A 21600-nucleotide genomic window follows, 5' to 3' on the forward strand; every position below is an offset into this window, starting at 1 on the left:
AGGGTTAACACAGCAATAGGCTACTAACTCGTTGCAGTGTGCGATATAGAATCAGAATATAGAGCGATATAGAATACAGATATCAGAATCAGTCTTCGGATGGAAACTTTCCCATTTCAGCCTTGTGTTTGCGCTCGCAAGCTGTGTTCGCTGACGTTTCCTTTTTGACATGTTCCTTATCTAGCCTACAGCAGGCGCACACATCAACAATAACAATTAAAGTGTTCTCGTTGACTGAAATGGTACTGAAATGGGAAATCGGTGATTTTGTTTGATATTGACATGGCAACGAACCGCGAATGTAACAATATTGAGCAGCTACGGTTACGGAGTCAAGTGAGGTGGAAAGTTATATAGGCTAAATTACTCAGATTTATTACATTTTGAAAATGAACAAACTAAAATAGAATACATTTGAATTAAAATTAATTAATTTCAAAAGCTGAGCCACATCAGAGGGATCAAAGAGCCGCATGCGGCTCCGGAGCCGCGGGTTGCCGACCCCTGATGTAGATGTAGCCTTAGGGAGAATGTGTGTGTGTGTGTGTGTGGAATCTTACTGGTCTCGATCTGATGTGCATCTCTGTTGGTCAGCATCTGCGTCTCCTCCTCCTTCCCTCGTCGTCCTTGTGGTCTACAGCAGTCCACCAGCACCACTGATACCCTCTTCATCTGGGCCAGAGACACGGGGTCTGTAGGGAACAGGTCAGTTTAGGAGCTGTGGACTCCAGTGCAAATGTTGGAGCACAGACCGTGTTCAATTGTGACGGCTTCGACACATTTCAGCCTATAGCCTTAGGGGGAGAGAGAGAGAGAGAGAGTGTGTGTGTGAGTGTGAGTGTGTGTGTGAGTGTGTGTGGGCCAGAGACACAGGGTCTGTAGGGAACAGGTCAGTTTAGGACTCCAGTGGTTTCTCACTTTTTCTATCATTCCCCACTTTGGAGGTGAGGAACCCACCTGACCCCATCAACCTGGCAAAATGGTAGTAAATCCATTCCAATGGATCCAATGGTAGACTACTACATATCTGCAAACTGACAACATTTTATTTAATGAACTCTTAGTGTATCAGTGTGTAGTTCCTAAGTCCTACCTCCCTGAAGAGAATCCTCTTGGTATTCTTCATCATCCTCTTGGTCTTCTTCCTCATCCTCATCGTCCTCTAATTTCACTTCAAACTTCACTGTTGTCTGTGATGCTTCATTAGAGCCAAGAGACTCAGTTTTACAGAACAGCTCAGTGAGCGGCTTCTCCTCCTCATCGTCCTGACATGTGATCATGTGATCATATTGCTCTTCTTTAATGTCCTCTACTTTTGGTGTTAGCAGCTGGAATGCTTCATTACCGTCAGAGCTTACCGACAGCCCAAGATCCATAGCAACGGTCCGAGGATCCTGTCCGGAGATTCTTGTCTGTATTCATAGAGGAAAGGAGGAAAACAGGGCCAACAGGCTGGTGTTATTTTAACGTCTTTCAAACTCACATTACCTCCTCGGTCTGAAAAACAGAGCATGAACATAGCAAGAAGAGGGCACGATATTTATCATCCGTTCAACAACATCATCAACACGTTGCACACACAGCTTATTAATTAATCATACCGGATATGTAACCATTAGGGGTGTAAAGATTAACCGATGCGTATCGGTATCCGTTTTTAACGTGTAAGATACGGCTACATCGATACGTGAAGCCCCGTATCGGAAAAAAACTGAAATGAACTGGTCGTTATATCGATTTACTTGTTATGAATCGGTGCACAACCTTTTCTGCTCGCTCAGACGCTCATTTACGTTCCAAGCACCGCGTTCACCCCACTTCTGGTTTTAAAACTATACATGGCACGGAATTGTGGGTAATGCAGTTCGTTTTTGGTTACATTCATTGCCCAAAGTTGTCAAATGACCTCATTACCCATACATCTATTGCAACTTAAGCATGTGACAACTTGCACTCGATCGGCTTTTGTTTTTCAAAATCCAGCACGAAATTAAGAATTTACAGCATTCCTAAACAGCAACGATAGTCTGTAGTGTAGCCTTACCTTTGATGAAGGGATTTCCTTAATGTTAAATAATAATTTGGCCCTTGCTGCTAAAACGATGCATAAATTATTAGCCAATGATTTTGTTCATATTCACTCAGACTTGTGGCATTTTAGGTTTCTGCATTAGTTCTACAGTTGGAACAAAATAATCCCAGAGAGTTCATTGATTTGTAGGCCTATTTTATTCTTGTAGGGTAGGCTAGGCCTATATGAGAAAAGGCCAAGAGTGTCTTAAGCACTGTTTTATTTTATTTCGGTATTGTCTTACCTCAACAAGGCTACAGCTCCATGAAAACAATCAGATATAACTATAAAATCTGTAAAGTCTATACAAATGTATTTTTATGTTGTGTTTGACTGAAATGTAGACTATTCTTTTTTCATTTCAATACAGTATACGAAACAAACCTCAGTTTAGATAATCATATTCACACATTTTGTTGCCTAATTGACAACCATGATAATTGATAATATAAAATGAATGTGCACCTTGAGCAAATTATAAAAAATCTTTCAGAATGCTTTCCATTCTTAAACTGCATCGAATTGCATCGAATCGTACTGAATCGTTTTTTATAAACATGTATCTTTTCTTGTATCGAATCGTGCCCATGTATCTAGATGCGAATCGTATCGTCTTTTACAAGAGAGATTCACACCCCTAGTAACCATCTCACCTCTTGTAACATTCGCCTCAGGTGGCTTTAAACACCATGTCCTATTCTCTACACCTGACTCTAAACCAGGGCTCTACACTAACATTTTTTTCCAGGAGCACTTGTGCGCCCAAGTGAAAAAAATTAGGAGCACAGACAAAAATTTGGGCGCACAGTCACTTCTGTACTTAACTTACACATCTAACATTACACTGCAGCTAACAGTTAAACATGCCAGTGCACCAATTGCGAATATTAAGAATGACTGACAACATTTAGGCTACAGGAAACAGGATTTCAAAGATCAGTGCTTACTTTATTTTCAGTCTGTTCTATTTTCCTACATTTTGTTCATGTAAAATAATATAATACATTGCCATATTTGCATTTAGCCTGTATATCAAGTATCCTGCCAAATGTAGGCTAATTTATTTATTTGTGAATCCATCTGTAGCTAATCCAAATATGCCCATGGTGACCTATCTAACTGCATACTGCCTAATACTAGCCTACTACTAAAAACAGTCCATTTTCTCTTCCACAAAACCCAACATAGGCTATCAAAGATATTTATTTTTTATCCTTTTATTATTATTTTTTTAAATATCTGCATTGATGGGGGCAGTAGGCAAACGTTAGGCCTACTTTCGTTTTTCACTTCAGCTTGTATTCGGTGTAAACAAACAAGCATGCGTGGAAGCCTGGAGTTGTCAGTAGCGTTCTACCTTTGAATAAAATGGGAGTATTACGGGAGGCTACTTTTGTGCCTGTTTGCTACAGCTATATTTTGCATATTGCAGCCAATACGTCAACTGGGCTAAAAGACATGTTAGGTTACCTTTCCTTCTCTCACTGCATTCTCAGAATCTCATCCTGTTCCTCCTATATCCGATGAATTCGGTGGATAGAAGAACTAATTTTTTCAATCTTTGCATCTTGGCTGGCTACTCTAACTTTCAGCTTTTTCTGCGCGCTCTTGGATTTGATAGAAGCGACTACTAGCGAGTCACAACGCGAAACTGCTAACGTTGATGGGAGGTGTAGTTTTTATGCTGCATTCGCGACGTGATTCTATGGTTTGCACATGTTTTTCGATGTTGCGGTGTATTTTGTAGACAAACATTGACATGGTTAGAAGTCATTCGCACCAGTGCGCCTAAATATTTTTTTGCACTCGCATGTGCGAGTGAAATGGGCGCACTGTAGAGCCCTGCTCTAAACGTATGCATGTCATGTATACAGACCTTACTGTCCTATATCTGACCCTAGGCAGATGGGTCAGGCCCTTCTTCCATTCAGTGTAATCTCAATAGATGCTAACCAAACTTTGTTTGCAAAGCAAACTTTAGTTTTTTTTGTATGGAATCTTTAGATCTTTTTTCGGTACCATTTAAGGTGGCTGGTAAATCAAGATTAAGGTGAACTACTGCCACCACCTAGACTAGAGTGGGACTACAGGAGCCTTGAATTCGCTTTCAGACTGTAACGAATGGTATTATTTTGCAACATTTCCACTCCAGTCTGTTATCAACTGCAACTGCGTGTTCCACTGTAGCCTACTATTTGAAGAGTTTGGTTCCAAAACGCTATCTCCGTTTTTAAAAACGATTTAATTGTTTCATTACCACCACCTAGCACTTGACATGTTTCCCAAAAGCATAGTTGCTAACTAAGCTATCAACTTTGTTGGTTGCGATGCAATTTCCTATTGTCAACCAACTAACAGGTTAGCAACTATGGTTTTGGGAAACGCACCCCTGAGCGATGTAAGGCAACGCTCACTACACAAACTAGTTTGAAGTGGAGAGTGAGGAAATTAATGAATCACTGCCATATCACAGTTGGGAAATGGGGATCATTAGGCGAGTACATTGAATGATCCGATCGTTGGAAATGTGTCCAGGACACTGAGGAACTCTGTGCGTTAGCAGTCTGTCTTTTCCCTGATACTGCTGTTGTAAGATTTTTGAGTAGGTTACAGCCGGTAGTTAATACTATCGTAAGATTTATGAGTAGGCTAATACTAAGATATAAAAAGCAAAGCTTACCTCAAACCAATTCCATTACTCTATATTCCTCCATTCAGGGTAATCTCCCTCAACGACAAACAAAACTTTGTTTTTGTTGTGAAATTCCCCTATTTCAGAGCAGCCTACTGGAGGAATATTCAGATCTTCTTTTCTACCATTCAATGGCGACTGGTAAACCAAGATTAAGGTGTACTACTTCCACCACCTGGGCTGGAGTGGGACTACAGAAGCCTTGAGTTCGCTATTCTTGCTTTGAGACTGTAACAATGTCTAAAAAGGGGAGAACAGTTCCTTCTCTGGTTCCACGTGAGGGCGCACGCGGGCGATTGCAGAATGAATGGAGGTCTATGGAGCTGTCCCTACCTTTTACTGTCTATGAGCTGCCCCCCTCAAAATCCACTTCTCGAGATATCATTTTTTGTCTAGAAATTTGAATGTTGCATTCGAAAGGGAAGCCAAAGAAAATGCACACTGCTTAGTAGCCCATTATATTTTTGAGTGACTTCTTTTTTTCCTAAAAAGCCTTTCAAACGTGCCAATGACGTCATTAATTAATATCAATTTCAATTTTCAATTTAATTTCACACTTCTGAATGCTAGTGTGCTATGGGCAGCAATGACCCAAAGGACAGAAGTACTAATTCATTCAATTTTGACCTATAATCAGTGTTGGGGAGTAACGGAATACATGTACCGGCGTTACGTATTCAGAATACAAATTATGAGTAACATGTACTCCGATACAGTTACAAGTTAAATAGTTGGTATTTAGAATACAGTTACATTGTTGAAATCAATGGATTACATGACGATACTTCTCTGTTTCATATGTTTATTCACTCTCTAAATAAATTAAGGCAACTCCATTTCCCAGAAGCTCCTGAAAGCAATCTATGATGAAATTGTTTCCATGTTTAAATCCAAGCCTCGCCGTCTTGCACTAGCCTCAAAACGCAGCCAGCGCGCATTATGGATGCTTCATCGGAGACCCTGAAATGACTGTTTGCACAGTAAATTAGGAGTACAGTAAGTGGAGGTAACTCCTGTTCCTCACTGATCGTGGTTCCTGATGTCTGTTCAAAGGATATTTTCCCAAGTATTAATAGCTCAGGCTACTTCGCCAATCGGTTACACAGTTTGCTAATCAATAAACAAAGCCTCATGTGTTGATTTAGACCTACAATAAAACCAATCTCTAAAATAGGCGCTGCATTCTAAGTTTTTTATTCTAACTTAAAATAGCTTTATGGATTATTTATTTTTTCTAATTAGATCTACATTTTCGTTTTAAAATTAATTATATGGTGCAGCCTCTGAAGAATTATTCTTGCGAGTAGCATATTTTAACGTGCGGTTTTTGATTGTCATTAGCCTACGCGATCACGTTCATTTTGAGAGCACTGATATACAGTAGCCCATAGTGTTTACATTTACAGGTCATTTGTGTTCCACCTGCCATATGCGGCACTCACTTGTACTGGGTTGATGCCACCAAAAAATCTCACAGCACAGGCACACCTTAATTATAATTTCTGGCTACGCCCTTAAAGTAGCCTATTTATTTTGTTTGTTTTAATTAGCCTAGTCGCCTGCTGTAGTTTTAGTGGTCACCTTGCTATTTTAAAGTTGTATCAGGTAGCTTAGTTGACTTTACATTCTCCTATGTGGGCCTAACACTTCAGCCATTTGGAACAGAAGAACACACCAGAATAGGCCTGTTTAGTAGGCCTAAACAGGATTTGATGGCCGAATTCCTACACTTATAAAATGCAATTCAATGCGGAAGTAATCTAAGTATTCAGAATACGTTACTCAGATTGAGTAACGTAACGGAATACGTTACAAATTACATTTTTGTGCATGTATTCTGTATTCTGTAACGGAATATGTTTTGAAAGTAACCCTCCCAACACTGCCTATAATCCATGTTGAATTTGCAAAAAATACAAACAAATCTGAGATTTCTCAACGACAATGAGGTGAAAGAGACAAATTTAGCCTTCTCGCTCCAGACTCCCATTGTTTTTGTTTTTGAATTAATTTCTTAGTTAACTCATTGAGTGCCAAAAACGTGCGTTATAAGGGCTGAGCTACACCAGGCGCGTAACTGAAGCGTTCCGTTCGCGTTGCGTCTGCTGCAACAATTAGCTTCCATTATAATCAATGGAAGTAGCTACACCAGACGTGACAGTGGGGCGTACGTTCGAAAAAAATAGACCATCTAAAATGGATTTTATGCGTCGCGAACGGAACGCGCCTGGTGTAGCTCATACCTTAGTCTTTGTGACAACACGTCATGATGCATTTGATAATGTTTGATCGTTGTTTAGGTATGAAGCATCTTTTAGCCTACGTAGCCTAATGAATGCGCTCTAGAAAGTGATGGTAGCCTAACCTAGGCCTATATGCGCTCTGTGTCTGAGCTGTCTGTGCACGTCCGCAATTGATTACGTTCCTCAAATGGGGAACACATCAATCCCATGGTATTTTTTGCCCTAAAATGCATGAAACATGCAAGTTCAAAATCCCGCCGGTAGCCACGTTACATCTCCGTTTCATATTTGCCTAGGCTACAATAAATGAATTGAACGAACTCAACTGACAACAGGTATCTACAGAATACAGAATACAGTACAACAAACTTTCTGTCTTTCTGAAGTTTATTTTTGTATTCCGGGGTACATTAGCCTAATTGTCTAATGTCTTGACAATAGTTTTTCTTACCGGCTTGCTGTTTAAACTGACTGCGCCGGTCTGAACTTTCCTGCCAGGTTTATGACATAAACAGCTACATCTCGGCTCTGGCATCGTGTGGGAAATCAGATTATCTGTCAATATTGGGCTTTGAAAGTAAGGGATAGGCCTATTTGCTCAGTAATAGTAGGCTACATTTTGTAACATTTATAGAGAAACCAAGGGGAAGTTAAATTAGAAATTAGAATCGCTGGAAATTGAAAACACATACAAAAAAAGATTCGGGGCTTGAGACCCCGAAGCCACCCCCTCGCTCCACCAATGCAGTGACTTCTGCATTCAGTGAGATTTGCACCGCCCTAATTTTATTTTTGACTCTTCCCGTCACCGTTCCCAGATAGCAAAATGTATTTGGCCCGGATCCGGCCCAGATCCACCTTCAGATCTGGGCCGGATTCGCAAAACGGACCTGGGCCGGTGTCTTTTGGCACAACGGGCCAATACCGTTCCGCATCCGTTTTCATGATCTGGCCCAGCTCTGGGACGGCTCTGAACCGGATGTTTTTTTTATTTGGCGGATCCGGGCCAAATGTGCAAATTATCGTCATGATCTGGGCCAGATCCGGACCAGATAAGTGTTCGATAGTGGCGATTGCGGCCCTTATTTGGGCCAAATGAGTGTTCGATAGTGGCGATTGCGGCCCTTATTTGGGCCAAATGTGCACTTTATCATAATGATCTGGGCCAGATCCAGACCAGATGAGTATTCGATAGTGCCGATTGCGGCCCTTATTTGGGCCAAATGCGGACCAGCTCATTTTACGTCTGGCACCCATTTGTACTATATAGTCAATGTCACTAACAAATCAAGGAGTTACAGAATTTGTTCAGAATTTCAAGCTTTAAAAAGTTAAGATTGTCAAATGTATAAAGGATTACTAATAAAGCTTTTTAAACAGTAACATCCAATACCCCTAGTTGAACTCAGTAGCCAGTAGTTTGATCATGTATATTGAGTGTTAAATTATCAACATCTTGGAATAAATTATCTAAAAATCAAAACCTTGTACTAATGTATTTCAGAAAAGAAGCACAAATTCAAAATTTTACTTACTTTATTAAATTTCATTTATCACACACACTTTCCCTCTCAATTTATTACACACACATATGTAGCATGCACTGGGTGGTGGGTGGATCTTGTCCTTACTGCTCCTGTTGAGACAAGAAAGGCAAATCAGCACACATGACAATCCTTGGCTAATGCTTCCTTTACAAAAATGACATTACTCAACATTATCAAGATAGTTAATGATTTGAGTTGAATTTGAGAATGAATGATTTGTGATGCAGTGTGTAATGCTTCCACTAGATTGGAAATGTAAAAATCTTGTTTGAGAAAGATGACAAGTCTTAGTCTTGGAACAAGAAATTTTGAAAAATGTGAAAATGGAGGGTACAAATTAGAAGACAAAGTGGAACGTCTATTTCTATCCCTGTTCAAACAATTTAAGCAAAAAAACAGCGTTCCACATTCAGCTTTTAGAGAGACAGTTATCTTTGATTATGAGTGCATCACCGGGGACTCGAATTTCCAAATGACGATTGTCCGTCATACGAACGAGAATTTTAATCCTGATAACACCTTTATGTAATATATTTTGGTTTTTGAGTTTTAAATGTCAGAAACATAGGCTAAACAGTGCTACAAGACTTACACTTACCTTACTGAAAGGCAGGATTGCAGACAGGGCACGCCGAATTCACGCAAGTCACGCCACCTCAACGCCTCGGTCCTGGGGCTGAAGACAGACATTTTATTAAATATCTTTTATTTTATATCCTTTATATTTTTCTGAATGACTGATATTTATGATAGCACACTTTATGCAGATTAGCCTATAGCCTAGGCCTACTATTTTTTATTACAACTCTACCTCTTTAATTCAGCTGTCTGGTTGAAGCCTGGAAATGTTGTTTAGCCTATCATAGTCTACTGATTGGACTGTTCAGTTTCCCCATGTGTGTTGAAGTTTCAAGATAATACTTGTTCTCCTTGGGACAGGCCCTTTTGGGAAACGTTGGTATTGAGATGATCAGTCAACTTCAATGCAAGAGTTTTAAACAAATATGTGCAGCAATGATAGCTAATGATGCTAAGCGGATTTAATAGTAATTTAGCTAGTCGTCTTCTATGCGTCCTTGCTTTCACGATTGTGAATGTTTTATTTAAGTCGCGCGTGTTCATTGAGCAGTTGAGGGAGGGAGAGGGAGGGAGCGCGAGAGAGAACGGGGCAAGGAGAGGGGGTTTACTTATATACTGTTTGGTAAAGTTGCACACATAGTCTACAATGAAAGCAAGGAGAGGTATGAAACTATTATTTATTTATTTGTTTTTGGACAACGTAGTAGTGATGGGGACGAGACCGCCTATGCCGAGTCCGAGTCAAGACCGAGTCTTTGAAGGGTCGAGACCGAGTCGAGACCGAGTCTGTTGGTTTTCAAATACAGTCGAGTCCGAGTCAAGACCGAGTCTTTGAAGAAGCAAGTCCGAGTCGAGACCGAGTCTTTTAGGAGTCGAGACCGATTCGAGACCAAGACCATAAAAAAATTTCAGTTTTAATATTCATAATTTAATATCACCCCAGTTGATAATCAACAGTTAGGCCTACAGACTAAGCTAGATTGGGAATTGTTTAGAGGAGCAGTCTTAACGTCTTAATATGGACTATGCTGACCTACAGACACTCACCGGCAGCAGAGCCATAGAGATAAATAAACGGCTCTGACGGCAGTATCTTTGCATTGCACCATGGGATGTCATTTTCAAATAATGCCGGTCAACATTGAATTTTATTATTATTGTTGTTATGTGTTGTCTGTTTTTTATATGAACATAAAAAATGCGTTGGTCTCGAGGACTCGGTCTGAAATTACGAGTCCTTCTCCTCCCACTGTGGTCCGAGACCGAGTCAAGACCGAGTCTTTGAAGGAACGAGTCCGAGACGAGACCGAGAAAGCAGAAATTGGTCTCGAGACCGGACTCGAGTCCGAGACCGGACTCGAGTACTACATCACTACAACGTAGACTACCGATAAGTAAAGCGGGAGATGTGGGTTGCTTTTGCGACGCGTAAGCTGCAAAGCAGTGCGTGAAACACTAGAAAGGGTGTGTCGCGATTCTGCCTTTTCACACGGCGACACAGTATCGTGGATATGAATGTCGCGATTTCGGGCTTGAATCGTATATCGTTACAGCCCTACTGATAACACCTTTATGTAATATATTTTGGTTTTTGAGGAAATATCAGAAACATAGGCTAAACAGTGTTACAAGACTTACACCTACCTTACTGAAAGGCAGGATTGCAGACAGGGCACGCCGAATTCACGCCACCTCAACGCCTCGGTCCTGGGGCTGAAGAGACTGGGGAGGAGGGAGAAGGCATGATTCATTCGATACTTGGATACCCGTCTGACAGTATAAAATCGTTATTTTAACATACTAACACCTATCTCACAACATAAATAACTCGCCAACATCCCAATTCGTTCCATTGTTAGGGACCTGAAACCGGTCTATACGGCTCTGTAAATTTTCATGGTGGAATACGTCGAATAAGTCGACTAATCGCTGCAGCACTACAAAGAATCTGTCACTGTTTATGTTATAACTAGATTGTAACTCTGTAAAGTGTTTTCCATTGCTGCTGCTTCAGTTTTCTCAACCACGATTACCACGAGTTTGAAAATGCTCCCTCCCGCTATGTAGTCAAGATGGCGCACGCTGAGGGCGAAAGATTCTAGAGTTAAATATGTATCCAGCGTTCCACGTTCAGCTTTTAGAGAGACCGTTATCTTTGATTATGAGTGCACCACCGGGGATTCGAATTTCCAAATGACGATTGTCCGTCGTACAAACGAGAATTTTAATCCCTGATAACACCTTTATGTAATATATTTTGGTTTTTGAATTTTAAATGTCAGAAACATAGGCTAAACAGTGCTACAAGACTTATCACTTACCTTACTGAAAGGGAGGATTGCAGACAGGGCACGCCAGTCACGCCACCTGAACGCCTCAGTCCTGGGGCTGAAGAGACGGGGGCGGAGGGAGAAGGCATGATTCATTTGATACTTGGATACACGCCTAGACTGCTAACTGTATAAAATCATTATTTTAACATACAAACACGTATCTCACTACATAGAACACATCTCAATTATTTTCTGGCTTACAGAGGATGCGGTAGCGTTAAGGATTCAGGCTAGCATGCTAGCCTGGAAATTGTGAGTTAAAATCTCAGCCTAAGTTGCTCTAAGGGAGACTAGCCCTGAAGTAACAAGTAAATTGACCAAATTAAGTCGCTTCGGATAAAAAGCGTTGCTAAATGAATTTGTACATGGATAAAATTAACATTTCATTAACCCTTGCTTACCCCAAAAGCTAACGTTAGCTAATTGTCCAAGACCAGTTTAAAGTAGCGTAAACGTCAAAAGGATCCATTAACATTATATGAAAGCAAAAATAATGTATTTCATTCTAATATAGTTGAAGCAAATAGGCTTACCTGAAACAAATCAAACGAACTCTTCTTTTCACTAGCTCTCGTGTTCACCAACCGCCTCCGTTAACGTCTAACTCAGCTCTGGCTGCAGTAAGGCAGTCGACGAAATCGTAGAACTAAAAATTCGCGCTTGCGTTTCAGTTGTGACTGTGCTTCCCGCCCCCTGGTGTCTGATCCGGGTCAATGTCTCCATCACGACAGTAAAACAGAGGTGACAGTTACACGGATTTGCCAGTTTGAAGGCGGAGTCTGTCCGGAGTCTACTGCTATCTGGGTTGCAACCTCTGAGCGCTCATTCTCCAAGTTAAAGATTATTAAAAACCACTTGAGGAGCACAGTGGGACAGGAGAGACTGAGTGGACTTGCCATGTTGTCCATAGAGAATGAGAGAGCAAAGAAAATGGACATACACAGAGCATCATGGACGAGTTCGCGGAGCGCAAGGCTCGTCGTATGCCCTTAAAATAGTGCTGCGTAGGCTATTATTGTTGTTTTATTAGGGGTCGTGTAGCCTAATATTTTTGTTGTTGTTCTCTTGGTTACACTTCATGTACGCTCGATGACTTCAAAATTACATAGTTGCTCTCCGTGGCGCTGACGCTAGACCCGCTGTTGCGGGCATGTATGTTGTAAAATTATGTTATGATGAGTTTAATAAAGGGCCCGGTCATGTGCCCCGCCCCGGCCCGGCTCTGACTTGTTCCGCCACTGCTGGGCACAGTTATGAGGCTTCTCTCTAGTGTGAGTAAGCACCTGGCTAAAGACCAGGGTACCCGCGGAGTCTTAAAAGTATTAAAAAGTATTACATTTCATTTTCCTAAATTAAGGCCTTAAAAAGTATTGAATTTCACCTCAAAGTCTGGAATTTTTTCACGGAGGTCTTAATTTTTCAAATGATCAGTAGGTTTAGTCTAATATCCTCACGTAGCGTGACAAGGATTAAAGTTCTCCGTCGTACGACGGATTTCCGTCAATTTGATTTTAGAAATGTCATATTTGAGATCGATGCAGATCCGGTGAGAAAAAAAATAGGAGGGGGGGGTCTATCACCTTTTCTTTTCCTTTTTTTAAGGCAACTACAAATATTAGGTCCGATGAATGAATGTGTGTGATGGTAAATGTTTAAAGACCTAATAGTGTTCTTGAGAACTTTCTGTGTCTCAATCAGAGATGGCTCAAGAAGATACGTCAGCCATGAGTTTCGCTTTGTTTATGTTGTAGCTACAAACTTGTCTCATTGGCCTGGGGCGGTTGCTTAAAAAAAAAAAAGAACACGTCTGGAGGACGGTCTGACACAATCGAGACAGCTGATGAGGTTGCCCAATCCGTTTAACTTTTTTGGATATGCTATTGTGAGCTCTACACTCTTAGAAAAAAAGGTACTATATAGAACCAAAAATGGTTCTATTGCATGCTTCATATATGGCACCCCTAAATGGTTCTATATAGAACCTTTTTGAAGGGTTCATCAAAGGAACCCCTAAGGGTTCTTTAAAGCCTAAACAAAATGGTTCTATATAAAACCGATAAGAGGTTCTTTGAATATGTTTTTAATAATATTAATTAATCAATTAATTGTTAGGTTAATCCATGACTTAATTAATATTTTAAGAAATTATATTTATTTTAAAGTATAGCTTAATTGATGTGCTCTATCAGCAACTTTAATGCCATGAAAATTATGAAACAAGACAAAGGTTTTAAAAAGTAACAAATGTGTTTATTGTAACAAGCTACAGTATAAGAAAAAAGAAAGAAAGATAGAAAGATATAATTTATCGAGGGAATAAAGGGGATATTTAATCAAATTACATAAAATGGTTGTACATTTTAAGAACAGGGATGGGGATTTTTTTCTTGTTAGGACAGAGTTGGAATAAAAATATCTGAATGAATGTTAAAGTATTTACAAGAGGGGCGGGATATGATACATTGAACAGGAAATAAGTGCTGAAGAGGTACTCGAGTGCCTCGGCTATGCTCATTTTCCCAGTGGTTAATGTTAGTCCATCGAGCCTGATGCTGATGGTGTCTGCCTTGAGCACATTGAGGGAGCCATGGAAAACGACAGTTGGGCAGGGGTGGACTTCCTGTAGAGGAAACAAGTAGGGGAAACATCAGGGCATGGTCATTTTAAACTTTGGTATGAATTGAAATCATGGAACTGGAACAGACCACACTTACATCTTCAACAGAGTATAAAAACTCTGTTTTCTCCTTGAAGAGTTCCGGCAGCAACAGCAGTGCAGCATCTGTTAAGAGACATTTACCCAAATGAATCATCATGCTTAGATTATCATTCACAGAGGTCATCATCGCAAAAACTAAATGTACCATAAACACCAATTATCCCTCAACATTCCAGCAAGAAAAATACATAATACATAGTAATATCTTTCCATTCCTTCTGTGATTCTCTTTCTCAGTGATTCTTCAAACTTAAATTTGTGTGAGAGTCAACTCAAGTCAACTTTAATTATATAGCGCATTTCATACACAGAGGTCATTCAATGTGCTTTAGTTTACATAACCAAAAGAATGTTTTCAGACTTTTGATCACAGAAGACACCTACCTTCTAATCTCTCATTTGTTGGCTCAAGGAGGGAGGGTGAAAACCTTTTCTGGCTGCCCTCCTTCACCACCCTGATGATTCTTGGGGCCAACTCGTGTATTGCAGTTTGCAAGCTCCTGTCCATGTCTATCCCAAATTTCATTTGCATCTCATGATGCATCTTTAAGGAGAACAAATTAAGAGTGAATGATAAATAGAATATACCCACTGTTGGTATTGTGTTAACTGTCTTGTGCACAATTTACTCACTAGCTGTGGGATGCCAAGAAATGGAAAAATCTCCATGACTTTCTTTGTTGGGAGAGTCATTGCTTCAATGCGCTTAAATAGCGTTCTCCTCATCCTGATTTTAATTTCTGCCAAATTTGGTTGCTTCTTGGCCAACTCCCTTAAGATGAAATTCAGGTGCTCTTGATAACTGGTGTCATCCTCTCCAACTGCTTCCAGCTCTAAAACCTGAAAACACAACACAATTTTATAAAACAAGTGTAATCAAATCAGTAGAGTGGCTGATTCTCCACAAACTCATTGTTACTCTTTTGCATATGGGTGGCACTTGTTATTTGTATCTCAACAATAATGAAGTATGAAAAGGAAAACAAAAAATACCTCAAGCGAGGAACTGGAGTGACTGTGTGATGCTGAATAATCCAGTAATTCTGCTCTCCTTTTTGCCAGCTGAAATGGACAGTAATTCATGTCACATAGGATGAGTAAAGATAACATTCTTTGGTACCTGACACTTTTAAAAGAATAAAGATCAGAAAAACAAATAGCCTAATGTAGCTCAGGTTCGATGGTAGTGTCCACATAGGATGTGTGCTCCACCATTCGTTGTTTGGTTCCATACTTTTTTTTCATTTGGAGGACTGTGGAGTTGTGCACAAGTGGAATCCTTTCCTTCTTGAATTTGTTACGGAGGCGCTCTAGCAATGTCTCCTAGATACAAGGATACAATGCAAATTGCAATAGTAAAATTACAGTATTTACACAGAAATAAAAAAAAATAACCAAAACAGAAAGAGTCTTTGCAAGTAGCAGTACTGTACGTACATGTCCAGATGAACTGCCATCTCTTAAGAATGGAAATTTTGTAATCAAACTCCCCAGGACATCTCCATACATTTTGTGACTGGGATACCTAAAACAGATAATTATTTGTTAGTGAAATGCATCCTAAGGGCCTACTTTAGGACTTTTTAATCTCATCCTATAATCACAGACTAGTCTCAGACTACGTTCCCTATTTTCCACCCTGGCGCATGGTGGAAAACTCATTATTTTCCAAGCGCAAAGTTTGTTTTCGTATTTTGCACCTCTCTTTTTTAAATAATGCGCCAAGGGGTGTGGTAATTAACAACCTAAGGAGTGGTCTGGCGCGTCCGTACACTACCTAAAACGCAATACGCCACTGACCAAGAGAAACCTAGGAAAACACGCGACTGACCAAGAGAAAACTGTGAAAAATAACGCCATTACACCACTGACCAAGAGAAAACTGTGAAAATTATTTTGTGTAAGCAGGCCCTAAAACTTGGAAGTTTATAAACCCCTGGGAAAATGGAAAATAACTTTTAGTAAAAATAAATCTGCTTTATATTTTGAACTAAACTTACCAAGTGTGTTTAGTGACATTATCAAACAGCACTTGAATCAATAATGCCCGTATATGTGATTTGTCCTTCTTTTTAAAGGCAGGATCTTTCCTCTGGAGAGCAGCTTGCAGTTCAGGAGGGAAGGTTGGCAGACTGAATACTGCTGGCCATGGTTGGGTCATATAAGACGCAGGGGGTTCTTGTTACTTACTGTTCTGGGAACGACTGGGAGTTCTGGGAGTTTCTTAATTTATTCAGCTCCTTCATAAACATCACCTGTGACTTCATTAAAGGGAAACGTTTCTCCACCATCCTTTCAGTCAGGCCCAGGAGTGTCTCCCCATCAATGTCCTGTTCTTTAAAAAAAAGAAAAATGTCAACTCAGTTCAAGTGTATATAGTTTCATTGTGCACTAATGTTGTTTAAACACTGTAATACTAAAAGTAGTTCATCTATATGTTCACCTTTAACTTTGCACACTGTGATGCAGTGTGATAAATAAGTTGTCATCATAAACGTAAGAGTCAAGAGCGTGATAATCTTTCTCCTCCCCTGGATGAACAACAATCCAAGTTCTCTGGTCCTCCAGTTTGAAGGCATGGTAATGTCTGTCAAACGCTTTGGGAATCAACAACTGTCCAAATATCATCCAAACACCCCTAAACTGGACAATCTTGGCAATCTTTACAAAGACAGGAATATCCTCTTCCACAGAATCTATAATGAAGTTGTCATCTACAGTATATTTGATATTGTTGGTTAGGAGGGAGCTGACCACACTTAGTTTCTCCTCACTAGGGATGTCCACAATCCCACTTTTTCTACTCACTCCTTCCTGGATGTCCAATGACAAAGCCCGGAATGGAACAAGTCGCTCTCCCTCAGTGTAGTTGCTCTGATGGAGTACATCTAGTGATTGGAGTTCCCAGCACTGTCTTAACTGGTGTCTTTTAGAGAGGGTGTAGCACAGGTTTTTATAATTACAGGTGTTTCGGGATAATCTTTTAAAATACTGGTGCTTTCCCTCAAATCTCATGCACCACAGCGGTTTCAAGGGGCCAAATTCTAGAATCAGACGGGGATAGTGTATGAGGAAGTGAAGCTTGGGGGTGAAAGTCTCGGGGAATGCAGACTGGAAATCAGAAAGGAATTCACCTATTTGTTGACAGAGAAGAGGGATTACCCCCTTCCTTATGGAGGGGGAAAATATTACTTTGCCTATCGCTCGACACTTCAGGTAAATATCCCAGTGGACCTCACCTTGTGGGATATAATGTCCTATAAGAAATGGCAAAATCCTGAAGAGGCACCAATTCTGTGCTGCAGACCCTTGTAGTCTGGTCTGTTTTAAGACACTTTGAGATAACTGCTGTGGGATGTTGCTCCTGTCGTTCCTTCCTATTTTGAAAGCATCTAACTCAGCATTGATGTCGGTCAGTGAGACGATATGCATGGAATGTAATGCCTTGATGACGTGACAAATCACAACAGGTACAATGCCCTCCAAGAAATCATGCATCAAGTCAGGTGGAAATGCTCTTGTAACATCAAAGTAGTCCAGCTCACTAAATGGACATTTGCTGACCACACCATATGTCTGTTTAGAAACCTCACTACTCTCCTTGAGTGCTTCCAGATGGTACTTGTGCACCTGAGAGGATCGGATTATAAGTTTGTCTTCATTCACATGGGACTTCAAGCACTTATAGGTGACCATGCAAAATCTGCACACACGTCCACTGCTAAAACAGCAGGTGAATCCTGCCAAGCTATGCGCTGATAAATTATCTGCTGAAACAGTAGCTAGAGTGCACTTTAAATTTATATGTTGCTGATTCAAGGAGATCCAGAGCCCATCAGTGTATAAAGTCTTAAGATCATCGATAAGGGGTTGTAAAATGTCTCTATATGAATATTTTTGGAGTAATTTGTGCTTCACCAGTATGCAGAGGTGTATGAACCTCAATTGTGATGTAAAATTTGATTCAAGATTGCCAATTGTAAAATAAAATGCTGTTAGCTTGTGAATTGATTTTTTGGAGCCTAAAGGGTTTACAACTTCAAATTCATCAGTATAGAGATGCAATCTCACAATACTAGAATCACCATAAAAAGGACTTCCTTGAAAAATCTCCCCATCAGTGAAGTCATTTAAAAGAAAAGTATTTGGGGCTCTCTCACAGGTCCTTTGGAATGACTTAAAAATATCCTGTTTCTCCAAATGGGTCTTTAGAACATCAGTTATTGGTATATACTGAAAGGTATCTTCACCACCCTGGCTGTTACTACCTAGAACCTTTTGCACAGGCTCTACCAGATGAAGATGCTGTTTACTATACTGCAGAACTCTGTAATCTGACTGCACATACTCAAATACAGAATCGAATACTCGGTCATTGGACAGCAAAACATCCAAGTCTTCGTGGTCCTCTAATCTGAAGCCTGAATTTTCTAAATGGAATTTTATGATTTCATCATAATTTTGGTGAAAGAACTTCAAAACAAATTGTAGATTTGTGACAATTGTGTCTTGCGTCACTTTTGGTAAAAGATGCTTCTCTTGGAGATTTAAAATAAAAAGAGCCACATGCTGTTTCAGTCCAGACAAAAGTGTGTCCAAATCATTTGTTGGCAAAGATCTTCCATTTACTTCATCACAATCCTCATCATCTACATCGAAAACATCGTCCTCTTGTACCTGCTCAAACACTGTTGTTTCTGAACTGGAACTTGTTGGCTGTAAAGCTTCTCTGTGTTTTCTATAAATGTGATTTCTTAAACATGCAACACTTCTGTAACTTCTACTGCATCTGTCTACATTGTAGACAATATTGAAGTTTGGTTGCTGGTTGTGCAATAACTGCAGGTGTGTTAAATACTTCCTTAACTGGAATTTCACCACATCACAGAATGGGCATTTGAAGAAATCCATTTAGGCATACCTCTGAAGGTTTCTTTGTAATCAACCAAATGCAAACTTTGGAGCCACTTGCCAACCTCGTCTTTGGTCCATTTGTCCACCATTATAATCTGGAATGAGAGAAAATCTAGTAACTTAAAAGTAAAGTATGTAACTTAACATTACATCATGCATTAATCAATGTGTGTATTCATTTACCATAAACATAAACGTTAGTTAACTGACTTATATTATTGTGACAATTTTGTGTTGCCAATGACAAAACTCAACACCATTTATTTGATGACATGTTTTCCTCATAGACTTTATATATAGAACTATATAAGGTTTTCCTTGTAAATTAACAAAACAGTCTGGTAATGAAACGTGAAATGTTACTGCTGCCGTATCACTTTGGATTGTTGGCTGGCTGACGTTTGATTAGCTAGCACTAGTATCGTAACTCCCCCTATTTCCACCGGTCCCGTATTTCCACCGTCTTGCGTGTATGTGTCACTTAATATCCATTTCTATACAAACCAAGACAGCGGACTCCTATAGAAACGCAACCACCCACAACATAGGTGTATCTAAATTAGCTATGTACCAAAAATGACATTTTACCGTGACTGGAGGAGCTGTAAACAGTGTTGTAAGGCTGCGTGTACACAACCGCTTGGAGCTCCAGTGGAATTTTAATTTCACGACGAGAATTCTCGGTCTAACCGTCCATGTGCCGTTGAAACCATAGACTGTATATATAGTTCTATATATACAGTCTATGGTTGAAACGGTGTAAATAGGCGACCCATCAGGCCAGCACTATAACTCCGAGCGTGGTAAACAAAATAGGATATTTCAGGCAGTAAATGCTCCCGTTAAGAACCAAACCAGATTTTGTTCAAATCTACACAACTATGGCTACTGAAAAATGTAAGGTTCATTTAGTAAATGTTATTTTGAAGTGTTAAAAAACATCGTTGTTTTAGAATTTCTGAACAAAAGTGGTGATAATTGGGGGTGTTACGATAGCTAGTTATCTCAACTCCCTAGTGCTAAACTATCCGCTAGCTAGTACGCTAACATTAGCTAGCTTAATTTATCGTTAGAGAATGTCAATGTCAACATCAACACCGAATACACGGTCAAAATCATCGATAAAAAAGCAATAGTTGATTTTATTGTAAGCCTGACAAGTAAGAAGTAAACTTATCTTCATGATGGATCTGCTAGTAGAGATAACTGATAAGATAGTTTCAGTTTCGACAGCTGACAAAACCAAAACGCCCACAGGCGTTTAAGGGGAACGCCCCTATTTTTTATTTAAAGGAGTATCGCTTCATACAGTGGTTTGCAGAAAACACAATTAAATGGGTGATAAAAGGAGATAAAAGTTTCGTGACACTTACCGTTAAAATCAAGTCCAGAATGGTTCCATAAAAATTCGTTGAAGTTCAAATAACCCTCGCGTGCATGAAATAGAACCCTTTTTAGGCAAAAGGTTCACTTTACTTGGCTAAGAACCTGCATGGTTCTATATAGCACCCCCAAGAACCCATTTTTTTAAAAGTGTATGTGCGAATTCGGAGGCTGTGTTCTTTCCATGCATCAATGTAGACAATTTATTACTATCGCGAACTCTTGTCAGGGGAGGTCATTCATTTTGGGTGTCACCTATGACTTGAACAGATAGCCTATGCCACCCGATGTACTATTATTGTTACAGTTTTTAATCAATGCAACTAACATTATGTGTAAAGTGACGCAATATAAACCGTATGCCTTCCGTCTGTTTTGTAGGCTAACAATGTTTTTCACAATTTGCGACGGAAGGTTTTGACTGAGCGTGTTAACAGTTCGCGACATTATTATTTTATGAGTAAGGGGATCAGTCGTGTTTATGACGCACAGACAGCCTTGTAGCCTATTTTGCTTAGGCCTCACTTTTAACGACAGTAGGTTGTGAGCGTATGTTGACAAAAAATAACCATGCAATTAAAATAGTCAACTTATTACTTTGCTATTATTAATGTATAGCACAAAACCATAACCAGTAGGCCTACCAGAACCTCGCATATTAGCGTCATTATTTGTGTACGTTTATCTATGGCTGACCGGTTTTGCGCTAAGTAGGCTACGCATGTTCTTTCATAGCGCAACACGACCTGTCCCCATATCGCAACCTCTTGTCAACCTTATACAATCTGTTGCTGAAGACAAAAGCGCCCTCTCCAGATTGTCGTTATCAGATGCGCAGACCTCCTGCATGAGCACACACAGTATTGCTGCTCATTGGAAAACTGAGTTGTCTGTAAAACTCAAAATTACCATGTTTTCATTAGATGCGGATGAGGCAACAAATGTAAATATGAACAATATCTAGACTGTTCTGATTCGTTACTTTGATGAGGAAATGTGAAGTCTTGCAAACTTGATTTTATAGATTTTACTTGGTGTTGAATTGCATATTAACAAGAAAAAAAATCTCCCCTTTAAATACTTTTGGCCTGAAGTAATTAAATAAGAGTGTAAGTTAAA

General features: G+C 39.9%; 5 protein-coding genes across 29 annotated transcripts in view; 2 read left to right on the plus strand and 3 right to left on the minus strand.

Annotated features, from left to right (window-relative positions):
- Positions 1-21600, minus strand: part of LOC121718789 (zinc finger protein 708-like) — a 712111-nt gene that overhangs the window by 649934 nt on the left and 40577 nt on the right. For all 11 annotated transcript variants that reach the window (XM_042103954.1, XM_042103953.1, XM_042103952.1 and 8 more), the window contains exon 5: positions 561-692. In XM_042103954.1, the coding sequence (XP_041959888.1) occupies positions 561-692 (132 nt within the window). The remainder of the gene's footprint in view (positions 1-560; positions 693-21600) is intronic.
- The window catches only part of LOC121718874 (gastrula zinc finger protein XlCGF57.1-like), a 404172-nt gene that overhangs the window by 259357 nt on the left and 123215 nt on the right, over positions 1-21600 (plus strand). The gene's annotated exons all lie outside the window — the stretch shown is intronic.
- Positions 1-21600, plus strand: part of LOC121718943 (zinc finger protein 239-like) — a 627858-nt gene that overhangs the window by 134042 nt on the left and 472216 nt on the right. The window lies entirely within an intron of this gene.
- Positions 8581-19641, minus strand: LOC121718944. 11 transcript variants are annotated; one of them, XR_006034052.1, is made up of 5 exons: positions 11999-12130; positions 11454-11520; positions 10771-10854; positions 9152-9229; positions 8628-8642 (listed from the first exon to the last, which is right to left on the minus strand). XR_006034052.1 is itself a non-coding variant. In XM_042104399.1 (4 exons), exons 1-3 carry the CDS (start codon positions 19093-19095, stop codon positions 9200-9202), a joined length of 1065 nt encoding a protein of 354 aa, XP_041960333.1. In that variant the 5' UTR covers positions 19096-19641; the 3' UTR covers positions 8581-8642; positions 9152-9199. The 11 variants fall into 11 exon arrangements, 3 of the variants coding, with proteins under 3 accessions (XP_041960333.1, XP_041960332.1, XP_041960331.1); XR_006034049.1 differs by lacking the exons at positions 11454-11520; positions 11999-12130 and adding an exon at positions 18125-19641 and having other exon boundaries at positions 8581-8642; positions 10771-10845; XM_042104399.1 differs by lacking the exons at positions 11454-11520; positions 11999-12130 and adding an exon at positions 18125-19641 and having other exon boundaries at positions 8581-8642; positions 10782-10845.
- Positions 13694-18116, minus strand: LOC121718930. 4 transcript variants are annotated; one of them, XM_042104376.1, is made up of 9 exons: positions 16628-18116; positions 16185-16514; positions 15622-15709; positions 15419-15507; positions 15178-15246; positions 14818-15024; positions 14569-14728; positions 14180-14247; positions 13694-14085 (listed from the first exon to the last, which is right to left on the minus strand). In XM_042104376.1, the coding sequence occupies exon 1, from the start codon at positions 17878-17880 to the stop codon at positions 16630-16632; it is 1251 nt and encodes a 416-aa protein (XP_041960310.1). In that variant the 5' UTR covers positions 17881-18116; the 3' UTR covers positions 13694-14085; positions 14180-14247; positions 14569-14728; positions 14818-15024; positions 15178-15246; positions 15419-15507; positions 15622-15709; positions 16185-16514; positions 16628-16629. The 4 variants fall into 4 exon arrangements, with proteins under 4 accessions (XP_041960310.1, XP_041960309.1, XP_041960311.1 ...); XM_042104375.1 differs by having other exon boundaries at positions 16440-16519; XM_042104377.1 differs by having other exon boundaries at positions 16375-16519.

The sequence above is a fragment of the Alosa sapidissima genome, chromosome 9, assembly GCF_018492685.1.
Source record: "Alosa sapidissima isolate fAloSap1 chromosome 9, fAloSap1.pri, whole genome shotgun sequence".
NCBI lineage: Eukaryota > Metazoa > Chordata > Actinopteri > Clupeiformes > Clupeidae > Alosa > Alosa sapidissima.